Below are 15,000 nucleotides of genomic sequence, written 5' to 3' on the forward strand. Positions count from 1 at the left end.
TCAGCATGAGCTGACCCCGCTCTGTGACCCTCAGCATGCGCTGACCCCGCTCTGTGACCCTCAGCATGCGCTGATCCCGCTCTGTGACCCTCAGCATGTGCTGACCCCGCTCTGTGGCCCCTCAGCATGTGCTGACCCCGCTCTGTGACCCTCAGCATGCGCTGACCCCGCTCTGTGACCCTCAGCATGAGCTGACCCCGCTCTGTGACCCTCAGCATGTGTTGACCCCGCTCTGTGACCCTCAGCATGTGCTGACCCCGCTCTGTGACCCTCAGCATGACCTGACCCCGCTCTGTGACCCTCAGCATGCGCTTACCCCGCTCTGTGACCCTCAGCATGAGCTGACCCCGCTCTGTGACCCTCAGCATGCGCTGACCCCGCTCTGTGACCCTCAGCATGCGCTGACCCCGCTCTGTGACCCTCAGCATGAGCTGACCCGCTCTGTGACCCTCAGCATGAGCTGACCCCGCTCTGTGACCCTCAGCATGAGCTGACCCCGCTCTGTGACCCTCAGCATGAGCTGACCCCGCTCTGTGACCCTCAGCATGAGCTGACCCCGCTCTGTGACCCTCAGCATGCGCTGACCCCGCTCTGTGACCCTCAGCATGCGCTGACCCCGCTCTGTGGCCCTCAGCATGAGCTGACCCCGCTCTGTGACCCTCAGCATGCGCTGACCCCGCTCTGTGACCCTCAGCAAGCATGCGCTGACCCCGCTCTGTGACCCTCAGCATGAACTGACCCCGCTCTGTGACCCTCAGCATGAGCTGACCCCGCTCTGTGACCCTCAGCATGCGCTGACCCCGCTCTGTGACCCTCAGCATGCGCTGACCCCGCTCTGTGACCCTCAGCATGCGCTGACCCCGCTCTGTGACCCTCAGCATGAACTGACCCCGCTCTGTGACCCTCAGCATGAGCTGACCCCGTTCTGTGACCCTCAGCATGCGCTGACCCCGCTCTGTGACCCTCAGCATGAACTGACCCCGCTCTGTGACCCTCAGCATGCGCTGACCCCGCTCTGTGACCCTCAGCATGAACTGACTCCGCTCTGTGACCCTCAGCATGAGCTGACCCCGCTCTGTGACCCTCAGCATGAGCTGACCCCGCTCTGTGACCCTCAGCATGCGCTTACCCCGCTCTGTGACCCTCAGCATGCGCTGACCCCGCTCTGTGACCCTCAGCATGCGCTGACCCCGCTCTGTGACCCTCAGCATGCGCTGACCCCGCTCTGTGACCCTCAGCATGTGCTGACCCCGCTCTCTGTGGCTGAGTTGCTGTTGTTCCCAATGGCTTCCACTTTGTTATAATCCCACTAACAGTTGAGTGTGGAATATTAGTGAGGAAGCGGCCCCATGCTTCAGTTCAATACTTCTGGCTATATAATGTGTATATACACATACAAATATATAGATATCCTGATTGTGTTCGGTCTCACCTTGAGAATGAGCTGTTTGAGGAAGAGAAGCATGAACGCCCGCAGGGATATGATCTCCTTCTGAGACGGCCGCGGACCATCTGCAAGAAAACACAGTGATTTACCACATGAGCTACACAACTCCTGAGAAACACCTGAGATGCTTCATATGAGCTATTAGTCATCTTCAATTAACCAAAACGCCTTATTTTGGATTCCTAAGCCCTTTAGCCGAGCTAAAATGTCACTCTTTGAATATTTCACAAAACCGAAACTGCTCCAAAAACATGTTTTTCGAGTGACTCAGATATTAATGAACAAACTAAAACCCGGAGCTTGTACGGAATTACTCGTTTCATTTTTCAGGGACGAGGGAAAAGCCGCAGCTCAAAGCGTCAGGTTTCTTGCGACGGGTTCAAACTGAATTTAGTACAGACACACACACACACACACACACACACACACACACACACACACACACACACACACACACACACACACACACACACACACACACACACACACACACACACACACACACGAGAAACTGCACTTAAGACACAGCTCGGGGAATACACAAGCCCTGAACGACACACACAGCCCCATTTCCAAAGCTCTTTCTCGCACAATCCCTCACTGTCTTTCTCAAATAGACACAAACGCACGGCTCATCTTTTATTGAACACGCGACGCACAGACGTTACAAAGCTGCTATAAAAAATGCACATTCACATTCATATGAAAGGCCACATGCTCATCCTCACATGGAGTGTGTGTTGGTGTGTGTGTCTCTGAGCGTGGTCAGGGTCTGTTTGAAGATCACTTTATGAAGAAATCTTGGGTGTAATGTCACAGTTTACATTATTTTGCTCTCCTCATATCATAAAGAACTGTAAAAATGATATTGTGTGTCTGAATCATTTGTGGTTTGACTGTATATGACAAAATGTGCTTACATTTGTGCAAATGAATCCTTCGTGAAATGCAATTAGAATTAGATTAACCAAAAGTTTGGATTATAAAATCCAATTAAGACGAAACGACACTACCATGTGACCCCATGAGATATCACTAAATCACCGGAGCATTGTCTGATTAACATCATTCATGTGCTTTGATGGAAAACTTTCAGCTTAAAATGCCATCAATAACTTCTGTGTAATGTGATTTCTTTTGTTACTGTGCTTCCGGGTTCAGAAGCAATGCAGCATTGTCTCAAAAATGCCCAAAATTAATATAAATGCACACAAAATTCTGAGATTTAGTTTTTTATATAACAGAATATAATTAAGCAATATCACAAGAGCAAGAGAGCGGTTTCATGAATATAAGTGTGATTGCAAATGATATTGATATTGCGTGCATTCACTACCATAGTAGGAAAAAAAATACTATGGTGGTCAATGGTTGCTCTGTCTGCTTTGTTACAAACATTCTTCAAAATATCTTCTTTTGTGTTCAGCAGAACAAAGAAACTCATTCAGGTTTGAAACGACATGAGTGAGTAAATGATGACGGATTTTAAAAGCAGTAAATTCACTTTAATGTATTCTAGCTCAAAATCAGTGGTTTACTGTCAAGTGCATTTCTGTGTGACAAAAGTGCAATATTACGTTTGTTATCTAAATTTGCAGTAAATTCGATAATATCCATCATTAGTCGTCCCTGTCCTAGATTTATTTATTTACTCCAATTTAAGGCCCTAACCCCAGTTAAAACATTCAAGAGGAACTCACGGGCCGAATTTGCCAGGGCCGAATTTTAGCCCCAGTCCAGCCCTGCACACACACACACACACACACACACACACACACACACACACACACACACACACACACACACACACACACACACACACACACACACACACACACACACACACACACACACACACACACACACACACACACACACACACACACACACACACACACACACACACACACACACTCACACACTCACACACACACTCACACACACACACACTCACACACTCACACACTCACACTCACACACTCACACTCACACTCACACACTCACACACTCACACACTCACACACTCACTCACACACACACACACTCACACACTCACACACTCACTCACACTCACACACACACACACACACACACACACTCACACACACACTCACTCACACTCACACTCACACTCACACACACACTCACACACACACACACACACTCACACACACACTCACACACACACTCACACACACACACACTCACACACACACACACTCACACACACACTCACACACACACTCACACACACACACACACTCACTCACACTCACACACACACACTCACACACACACACACACACACACACACACACACACACACACACACACACACACACACACACACTCACACACTCACACACTCACTCACACTCACACTCACACACACACACACACACTCACACACTCACACTCACACACACACACACACACACACACACACTCACACTCACTCACACTCACACTCACACACTCACTCACACACTCACTCACACACACACTCACACACTCACACACACACACACTCACACACTCACACACTCACACACACTCACACACACACTCACACACTCACACACACACACACATACACGTCTATATTACCAACAGGGGACCATCACTCCACACTGACCAAGAGGGGACCTGTGTTTCTAGTCATTTTGAAGAAACAAAACTTAGATACAAAATTTAGTTTTAAGGTCTTTTTTCATAATATAACTTCAAATAAGCATTTATTTTTTTATTTTTAAACATGCCAAGAGGGGACCTGACCGATGTCTACCTATCCAACAGGGGACCTCCATAGCCTGCAATGGAGCTGTGTGTGTGAAAGGGAAGAGAGCTGGCAGTCAAGTCTGTCTTCATTATTTAATATATATATATATATAATTATAATTATATAATGTTCACACAGGCATCAGGGAACACAATGAGCACACAACGGAGAAAAAGCCATGTTGTGGACATTACAGAAAAGAATGTAAGAAATAAAAAAATTCTTAAAATTAAGAGTTATCTTTAAGAAATTCATTCTCTGTTGTGTCTTCATACTTACAGTTTATGATCCGTCCACATCTCTCATTTAAGCTTATTTTCAAGAACACCAACACTGTAAAAAAAAAATCAGGTCTCCAATTGAAAATTTTCTAGTGACCGATCACATCTAAATTTTTTAGTTGGCCAAATTGAATTTCTTGAATTTTAATTGAATTAAAGTGCATCAATTTACAGAAAATTTTCAATTGGAGACCCACATTTTTTTTACAGTAAAGGTATTTCAATGTGTGACTTATTTTTGAATAAAACATAGTTTCTGCTCTCTAAAATCCCAAAAAATGTCCTTTGTTTTTGAGATTTTTAGAGTGAGATTTGATTTCTTGCACCAAAAAAAAATTATATATATATATAGGACTGGACAAGCAGAAATTGTTCTTTAAGGTAATAATCACAGGTCATCACTTTATATAGTAAATAATGATTATGTTAAACACAATGACTCGGCCCCCTGTTAGATAGTATATCACGACACCAGTGTGTTTGCGTTGTCATTTCTTCATCTCAAACACACTGTGGAGATTTAGAGTTTTTATAGCAATAACTGAGTTTTAAGAGTTAAATCAAGCAGAAATAGTTCTCTAATGTATTAATTGCAGATCATCTTTGAATAATGATTATGTTAAACACAATGACTCTGTCCCCTGTTAGATAGTAAATCACGACACCAGTGTGTTTAATTTGTCATTTCTTGCCATCATAAACACACTGTAGAGATTTAGAGTTTTTATAGCAATAACTGAGTTTTAAGAGTTAAATCAAGCAGAAATATTTCTCTAATGTATTAATTGCAGATCATCTTTGAATAATGATTTTGTTAAACACAATGACTCGGTCCCCTGTTAGATAGTAAATCACGACACCAGTGTGTTTAATTTGTCATTTCTTCATCTCAAACACACTGTAGATATTCACTGTATATATTGAGATAACTCAATTTTATGGTGACTTGCATTAAAATGTTTATCCGTCTCAATTAAATTATGTGAACTGAATGACTTTAAACATTGACACTTTAGTTATTTAACCAACTGATGATTTTCAAGTCAGCAATCAACACACAACTGAGTTTTGACCTCCAAAATCTTATTATAGTGTATTTTTATGGTAAGTATTGGTGTTTTATGTTTTAAATCAAGCAGAAATCACTCTTTAAGGAAACAATTGCAGGTCACACTTTATACAGTGAACATGATTTCCTTAAATTGACTTAAGTCCCCTGTTGGATGGTAAAACACGACACCTGTTTGATTGCTTTGCCATTTCTTGCCATCACAAACACACTGTAGAGATTTTGAAGGTCAGAACTAAATTTTTTGGTGACTTGCATGAAAATCTTCATCCGTCTCAATTAAATTATGTGAACTGAATGTCTTTTAACATTGACACTTTAGTCGAAGATTTTCAACTCAACAATCAACACACAACTGAGTTTTGACCTCCAAAATCATTATACAGTGTATATTAAATTTAAATAAAAAATAAAAATTTCCTTACAAAACAGTTTGACTCAAGTTTGACTCTCTACTGCTTATTCATTATTGTTTATGTTACATGGTCCATGTTTACATTACAGTATAAAATTGTTCCTAAGTTTTCCCCTTTTATATAGATGGTAATGACTAAATATCCTCGCACACCGAAATTTTCACACGTTAAAAAAAAGATCAAGCACGTTTACACACAGCCTCTGAAACTTTCCTTCCTTCATCATAAAAAAAAATCTGATCAGGTTCAGTTTTCTGCATTTTTCGCATCCATAGCAAGCATTTAAAGAGGGGTTTCAAATTTCTGTGTTATTCATTTTTGTGTTAAAATTTTGAACATAAGTTGAACAGTTTAAAAAAGAAAGTGTGAACCTTCAAATTAGCCATTATAGTTCATAAAGATTTGCTGGCGTTTGTATCTAATTGAGAAAAGAATGAATGTAAATTGAAAGATGTCGTCATTGAACGCATTTTGTGCCAAAGCAAATAAATGATCCACAGTTTAGCCACATAGGCTGATGTGATCCCTGAGTGAAGAGTTTTGAAAAAGTGATGAGTATTCAGAAATGTGTCCTAGCAGATGTTTAAAAAACCCTGTAATATCACTATTAGTAAGGGATCACTGTATAATATCAGTCTTTAAATGTGAGATATTTAAAGTGAACCTAAAGTATACTTGCAATAGTGTGATTTTAGCACAATTAAATATACTTAATGGATGTTTCGCAAAAGCGTTGTTTAGTGATATTGCGTCCTTGTGTTTCTGCTGTACGTCATCAGCAACTGTCTAAGTTCAATTACAATACTCAAGAACACATGTACAGAGGATGCACAAAAGTACCCGGATGTTATAAGATATATGAGTATAAATAACTCCATACAGATCTATTGTTTTACAAAAATAATTTATTGTTTACAAAAGGAGAAAACGTGTGTACTTTAATGAAAACTTGGACCATGTGACATAAACTGAAGTTAACAGCAAAAAAATATACTATAATGCTGACTGTTGTTAGTGTTTTTTGTTGTATGAGTTAAAAGTGTATATATTGGGTGAATCCTCATTGTGTTCTGGAAGAATGAGTTGATTTAAGACATCAATGAAGTGTTTTGGTAGTTTTAGCACATTTTGAACGTGAAATTAACTGCTTTGCTTTGAAAGGTGTCCTAGCGGGATAAGTTTAAGAACAATTTTTTTACATTTTTTACATTTGGATAAGTTTAAGAACAATTTCTTGCAAGTTTTGAACAAAGTTGCGCCTTTCAAGGAGGTAAGAATAAAACAAAGAACAGAACCATGGATGACGGATAGTATTTTGAAGGATATTAAGGAACGCAATGATAGTCTAAGAGGATTTAGAAGGAATGGAAATAAGGATGACTATGAAAATTTTAAACACAAAAGAAATGAGATAAGATGTAAGATTAAAGATGCAAAAAATGATTTTTTTAAATATAAGATTAGTGAGGTAAAACAGGATTCTCAAAAATTATGGCGAGTTCTAAATGATTTAGGATGTCGAAAAAGAGCTAAAAGTAAGGGTTCGAGAATTAGTCTTAAAGTTAATGATCAATTATTGACAGACCAGAAAGAAGTGGCCAATTGTTTTAATAGATTCTTTACTAATGTTGCTGAAAATTTGATAAAGGAGTTACCAGTTCAGACCGGTTTATATAATGACAAATTAGTTAGGGACTATTATGCCAATTGTGGTGTCACTTTAGGAGGTTTTTCATTTAATAAGGTAAATGAGACTACAGTTTATAAGAAACTAATAGATTTGAAATGCAATAAAGCAACAGGTTTAGATAATATTCCAGTAAGGTTTATTAAAGACTCAGCTAATTTTATAACCCCTATGGTTACTCATATTTTAAATCTCTCTATAGGCAAATCTAATGTACCTGATGAATTAAAACAAGCAAGAGTTTTCCCCCTTTTTAAAAAAGGGAGTAGGTTGGAATGTAACAATTATAGGCCTGTGTCTATTTTATCTTCCTTGTCCAAGGTGTTTGAAAAGATTTTATTTGACCAAATTGTAGAATATACTTCTAAATTTAATATTTTGTATGAATTTCAGTCTGGCTTTAGGAAGATTCACTCTACTGAGACAACAATTTTGTATTTGACAGATTATATTAAGAAACAATTGGATAATGGTAAATTAAGTGGGATGGTATTGTTAGATTTACAGAAAGCCTTTGACACAGTTGACCATAATATTTTGTTATTAAAATTAAATGCTATGGGTTTTGACACTAAAGCATGTAAATGGATTAACTCATATCTTTCAAATAGGTGTCAAATGGTAGATTTAAATGGAGTGTTTTCAGATAATTTGCCCATCTCTTGTGGAGTACCACAAGGTAGTGTATTGGGACCCTTACTTTTTTTACTATATATAAATGATCTAAAAATGGCTTGTTCTAGCCACCTTCTATTATATGCTGATGATGCAGCAATAATTGCCACTGATGAGAAGAAGGAAATAATAGAAAGTGAATTAAGTAGAGTGATCGAGGAAGTATCCAATTGTTTTTTTTTTTCAAAATAAGCTGTTTTTACATTTGGGTAAAACAGAAGCTATTTTATTTGGTTCTGCGGCTAAATTGAGAAAATGTTCCAAATTAGAAGTGAGGGTAGGAGATTTGATGATTAATGCTAAGCAAGAAGTGAAATATTTAGGATGTACTTTAGATAATAAACTGACTGGGGATAGTATGGCTGTTCAAGTGCATTCTAACGTTTGTAAACAAATTAAATTCTTAGCAAGACAGGCTGCTTACCTAGATACACAAACCTTAAAAATGTTAGCTGGTGCATTAGTACAAACACATTTTGATTATGCAGCAGCTTTTTGGTATAGTGGCTCTACCAAACGAGTGAAAATTAAATTACAGACTGCTCAGAACAAAATGTGTAGAATTATTTTAGGCCTTCATCCACTAATGCATTTAAATATTAATCATTTTAAGGAAATAGGGTTTTTAAAAGTGGACAAGAGGGTAATTTTTCTTAAGCTGATGATGGTGTATAAAATATTACAGAGAAATGTTCCTAAGTATTTGTGTGACTACTATGTTTTCATAAGAGATGTTCATTGTTTTTCTACAAGGTCAAGGATTAATAATATATATGTGTGTCGGTATAGGGGTATAAATGGGAAGAATTCGTTTTTATATTCCAGTGCAGTTGCTTGGAATAAATTGCCTGATTGCTTAAAACAAATTAAAGAAGAAGGTCCTTTTAGAAGTGAAGTCAAAAAATGTCTTTTTAATGATGTTTGAGGTATTATATGTGTATGTGATTGTGTGTTGTGTTGATCTCATTCCCATTATGAACTGCTCGTCTATCTTGAACTCTGAGGACCACAATGGAAATAAGCCTATGGCTTTTTTGTGTATTTTATCCTCGACAATTTTGTTTTTTATATGTATGAAATGGTCTTTTGGGCCTGATTGTACTTGTTTTAAAATTTAATTGTTAAATAAATCAAATCAAATCAAAAAGCGATTGTAGCTGAGAGATAGACGTCAAACAGACTCAAACAAAGACCCAGAATTCTGTGGTGTTACAGCACTGTGGCTGCTGTAAATGGCTGCTGTACGGTTTCTTTATGAAATAACAGGCACAATGGCAAAGATATTTCTGCAAAAACTCCAAAGTAATGTTCGGTTGCAGTGAGAAAGTCACAAGAGACAACTAAAAAAACTCATGCGTGTATTTAGCCTAGTGTAGATCGGTTTGCTTACACATCCCCCAAACTCCATTTACATATGAATACAGGAAAGGCCAAAGCCATTGTCTCACAGGTGAGGAACAGGCCTAACAGAGCTGTTAGACCCATGTCACAGACACAAACTTCTCATCCAAACTAGAGAAAACGCTGGGATTTACCTGGGAAAATTAAATCAATGTACACTTTTTCCAATCCCTACGACACATTTTTCAATACTTGGGTCACTTTTTTAAAACTCTTCACACACTTTTTCACACAAATTCACACAACTGAATTTCAGCTTGGCACAGCAGTTATTTTAGTGTTCAAAATGCACTAAAACTACCAAAAAGGACCCAACAAACACACTTTTTCAATCATAAAACACGGACCTAAAACACATGATCATTACACAATGTTTTCTTTTGTAAAATTTTCTTTTCAAAAAAAGACTTACACTATAATTCACTGCAGTTTATGTTACATGGTCCTTGGTCCAGTACAGTATAACATTATTCCTAAATTTTTCCCTTTTGAATGGATGGCAATGCAATTTAAAAACTAACACCAGCTAAATCTATTTGTTTTGATAGTATTTTAGATTCAAAATATATTTCAATATGGTATTACTGTCGAAATGTAGCAAATGTCTATTTTTTTTAACATAAGTTTAACAGTTTTGAAAAGAGAATGTAAAAATGTTCAAATTGGCCTGTATAGTACATAATGTTTTGGTGGTGTTTGTGTCAAAGTCAGAAAAGAATGAATGTAAATTGAAAGATGTCGTCATTGAACACATTTTGTGCCCAAAGCAATGATAAATGATCCAGAGTTTAGCCACATAGACTGATGTGATCACTGAGTGAAGACAAAAAGTGAACAGTGAAAAAGTGATGAGGATTGAGAAATGTGTCCCAGCAAATGTAAAAAAAATAAATAAAAATAAAACTGTTGACATGTTTTAAATTGTTTTAAAAATTAAATTAAATATATTTTCATCTTATTAGAAGTGATATTTTCTTGGTGTTTAGCCCCACAGCTTTCTGCATATCGCTTTACGTTTTTTTTTTTTTATTGCATTGGCCAATACTAAATTGATATGTTAAAAACTGTGAATCATTTTTCATTGCTTTCACACAAAATGCATTCAATGACCACATTTTCCAAAATCCACGAACACTTTTGTTATTCGTACCTAACTATCTGCAAAACTATATTTTAGCACATTCTTTGAATGCTAACACACTGCTTTCAGAACTGATCAAACACATTCAAGTCAGAACGATGATCAACTCATTTCTGCAGGAATTATACTGAAATATAAAATCTTAAAATCCAAAGGGACCCACTTTATATTAGGTGGCCTTAACTACTATGTACTAACATTTTAATTATCCATTTGATACAATGCACTTATTGTGTACATACATGTCTTTACATTGTACTTACATTTTTAAATATACCTGCATGTAATTACATCTGTAATTAATTTCTGTAGTTACATTTGTAATTACACTGTTGACACTTCCCTTACATCTAACCCTACCTTTAAACTTACCAATACAACCACACCTGACCCTACCCGTATCCCACCTCAATATCAGCAAAAGTGTTTTGCAATACAATATGAACACAATAAGTACATTGTACCTATTTAAGTACATAGTAGTTAAGGCCCCCTAATATAAAGTGGGGCCATCTAAAGTCATAATTTATCATTGATTTGGCATAAAATACATTCAATGGCGACATCTTTCGATTTATAAGAATTATTTTCTTACTTCAACACAAACACCACCAAAACATTATGAACTGTATAGGCCAATTTGAAAAAATTTTGATTCTCTTTTCAAAACTCCCTAACTTATGTTCAAAACTTAACTAAAATTAATTAAAAAAAAACAAACAATTTGCTACATTTCGGCAGTATTACCATATTGAAATATTGGGTGATTCTTTTGAATCCTCAGAATCCTTTTTGGTAGTTTTAGTGCATTTTGAACACTAAAATAACTGCTGTGCCAAGCTGAAATTCAGTTGTGTAAATTTGTGTGAAAAAGTGTGTGAAGAGTTTTAAAAAAGTGACCCAAGTATTGAAAAATGTGTCGTAGGGATTGGAAAAAGTGTACATTGATTTAATTTTCCCAGGTAAATCCCAGCGTTTTCTCTAGTTTGGATGAGAAGTTTGTGTCTGTGACATGGGTGTAACAGCTCTGTTAGGCCTGTTCCTCACCTGTGAGACAATGGCTTTGGCCTTTCCTGTATTCATATGTAAATGGAGTTTGGGGGATGTGTAAGCAAACCGATCTACACTAGGCTAAATACACGCATGAGTTTTTTTAGTTGTCTCTTGTGACTTTCTCACTGCAACCGAACATTACTTTGGAGTTTTTGCAGAAATATCTTTGCCATTGTGCCTATTATTTCATAAAGAAACCGTACAGCAGCCATTTACAGCAGCCACAGTGCTGTAACACCACAGAATTCTGGGTCTTTGTTTGAGTCTGTTTGACGTCTATCTCTCAGCTACAATCGCTAGGACACCTTTCAAAGCAAAGCAGTTCATTTCACGTTCAAAATGTGCTAAAACTACCAAAACACTTCATTGATGTCTTAAATCAACTCATTCTTCCAGAACACAATGAGGATTCACCCAATATATACACTTTTAACTCATACAACAAAAAACACTAACAACAGTCAGCATTATAGTATATTTTTTTGCTGTTAACTTCAGTTTATGTCACATGGTCCAAGTTTTCATTAAAGTACACACGTTTTCTCCTTTTGTAAACAATAAATTATTTTTGTAAAACAATAGATCTGTATGGAGTTATTTATACTCATATATCTTATAACATCCGGGTACTTTTGTGCATCCTCTGTACATGTGTTCTTGAGTATTGTAATTGAACTTAGACAGTTGCTGATGACGTACAGCAGAAACACAAGGACGCAATATCACTAAACAACGCTTTTGCGAAACATCCATTAAGTATATTTAATTGTGCTAAAATCACACTATTGCAAGTATACTTTAGGTTCACTTTAAATATCTCACATTTAAAGACTGATATTATACAGTGATCCCTTACTAATAGTGATATTACAGGGTTTTTTAAACATCTGCTAGGACACATTTCTGAATACTCATCACTTTTTCAAAACTCTTCACTCAGGGATCACATCAGCCTATGTGGCTAAACTGTGGATCATTTATTTGCTTTGGCACAAAATGCGTTCAATGACGACATCTTTCAATTTACATTCATTCTTTTCTCAATTAGATACAAACGCCAGCAAAACTTTATGAACTATAATGGCTAATTTGAAGGTTCACACTTTCTTTTTTAAACTGTTCAACTTATGTTCAAAATTTTAACACAAAAATGAATAACACAGAAATTTGAAACCCCTCTTTAAATGCTTGCTATGGATGCGAAAAATGCAGAAAACTGAACCTGATCAGATTTTTTTTTATGATGAAGGAAGGAAAGTTTCAGAGGCTGTGTGTAAACGTGCTTGATCTTTTTTTTAACGTGTGAAAATTTCGGTGTGCGAGGATATTTAGTCATTACCATCTATATAAAAGGGGAAAACTTAGGAACAATTTTATACTGTAATGTAAACATGGACCATGTAACATAAACAATAATGAATAAGCAGTAGAGAGTCAAACTTGAGTCAAACTGTTTTGTAAGGAAATTTTTATTTTTTATTTAAATTTAATATACACTGTATAATGATTTTGGAGGTCAAAACTCAGTTGTGTGTTGATTGTTGAGTTGAAAATCTTCGACTAAAGTGTCAATGTTAAAAGACATTCAGTTCACATAATTTAATTGAGACGGATGAAGATTTTCATGCAAGTCACCAAAAAATTTAGTTCTGACCTTCAAAATCTCTACAGTGTGTTTGTGATGGCAAGAAATGGCAAAGCAATCAAACAGGTGTCGTGTTTTACCATCCAACAGGGGACTTAAGTCAATTTAAGGAAATCATGTTCACTGTATAAAGTGTGACCTGCAATTGTTTCCTTAAAGAGTGAATTCTGCTTGATTTAAAACATAAAACACCAATACTTACCATAAAAATACACTATAATAAGATTTTGGAGGTCAAAACTCAGTTGTGTGTTGATTGCTGACTTGAAAATCATCAGTTGGTTAAATAACTAAAGTGTCAATGTTAAAAGTCATTCAGTTCACATAATTTAATTGAGACGGATAAACATTTTAATGCAAGTCACCATAAAATTGAGTTATCTCAATATATACAGTGAATATCTACAGTGTGTTTGAGATGAAGAAATGACAAATTAAACACACTGGTGTCGTGATTTACTATCTAACAGGGGACCGAGTCATTGTGTTTAACATAATCATTATTCAAAGATGATCTGCAATTAATACATTAGAGAAATATTTCTGCTTGATTTAACTCTTAAAACTCAGTTATTGCTATAAAAACTCTAAATCTCTACAGTGTGTTTATGGCAAGAAATGACAAATTAAACACACTGGTGTCGTGATTTACTATCTAACAGGGGACCGAGTCATTGTGTTTAACATAATCATTATTCAAAGAGGATCTGCAATTAATACATTAGAGAAATGTTTCTGCTTGATTTAACTCTTAAAACTCAGTTATTGCTATAAAAACTCTAAATCTCTACAGTGTGTTTATGATGGCAAGAAATGACAACGCAAACACACTGGTGTCGTGATTTACTATCTAACAGGGGACCGAGCCATTGTGTAAATCATAAATAAATCAAAAGTGGTTTGTTTAAAAAAACTCATAAATGTATAAGGTGGTAAGGTGGGCCTTTTACACCCCATTTTACATGGGGCAAAAGTCACACATTATTTATACAAATACTTGAGCTAAAATGTTTTTTTTTAAATAATGTCTTAACACTTGTTTAAAAGAATAGTAAAGTTTGTACTATTTTCTGTTTATTTTGATAAATACAATAATATTCAATGAATATAGGCTACTGTCATTAAAATATGTTAAAATAAAAAATACAAAAACAAAACTTCTAATTACATTCTGGTTGTTTAGATTTTTAAATCCTTTTTTCTTGGATTCTGTGTAGAATTTAATTGTAATGTAATGCAAAGTTTGAAACTAGTCAGGGTATCTAGTAAAGAGATGTAATGCTTGTTCCTTTAGTAAGCAGCCTGTTAAACAGCAGAGTCTCTCTGGGACAGCAGGCCATTCAAACAATAGAGGAGTGTGTGTGAACGACGTGTGTTTAAGAGCCCTTACAGTTCCTGCTCCAGCC

The 15,000-nt window shown here is 36.7% G+C and overlaps 1 protein-coding gene across 1 annotated transcript in view; it reads right to left on the reverse strand.

Moving 5' to 3' along the window:
* Positions 1–15,000, reverse strand: part of nbeaa (neurobeachin a) — a 161,616-nt gene that overhangs the window by 124,549 nt on the left and 22,067 nt on the right. Inside the window, exon 6 of the mRNA XM_079804696.1 lies at positions 1,433–1,512. Coding sequence (XP_079660822.1) covers positions 1,433–1,512 — 80 coding nt within the window. The remainder of the gene's footprint in view (positions 1–1,432; positions 1,513–15,000) is intronic.

Source organism: Gobio gobio (genome assembly GCF_949357685.1).
Source record: "Gobio gobio genome assembly, chromosome: 22".
Lineage (NCBI taxonomy): Eukaryota > Metazoa > Chordata > Actinopteri > Cypriniformes > Gobionidae > Gobio > Gobio gobio.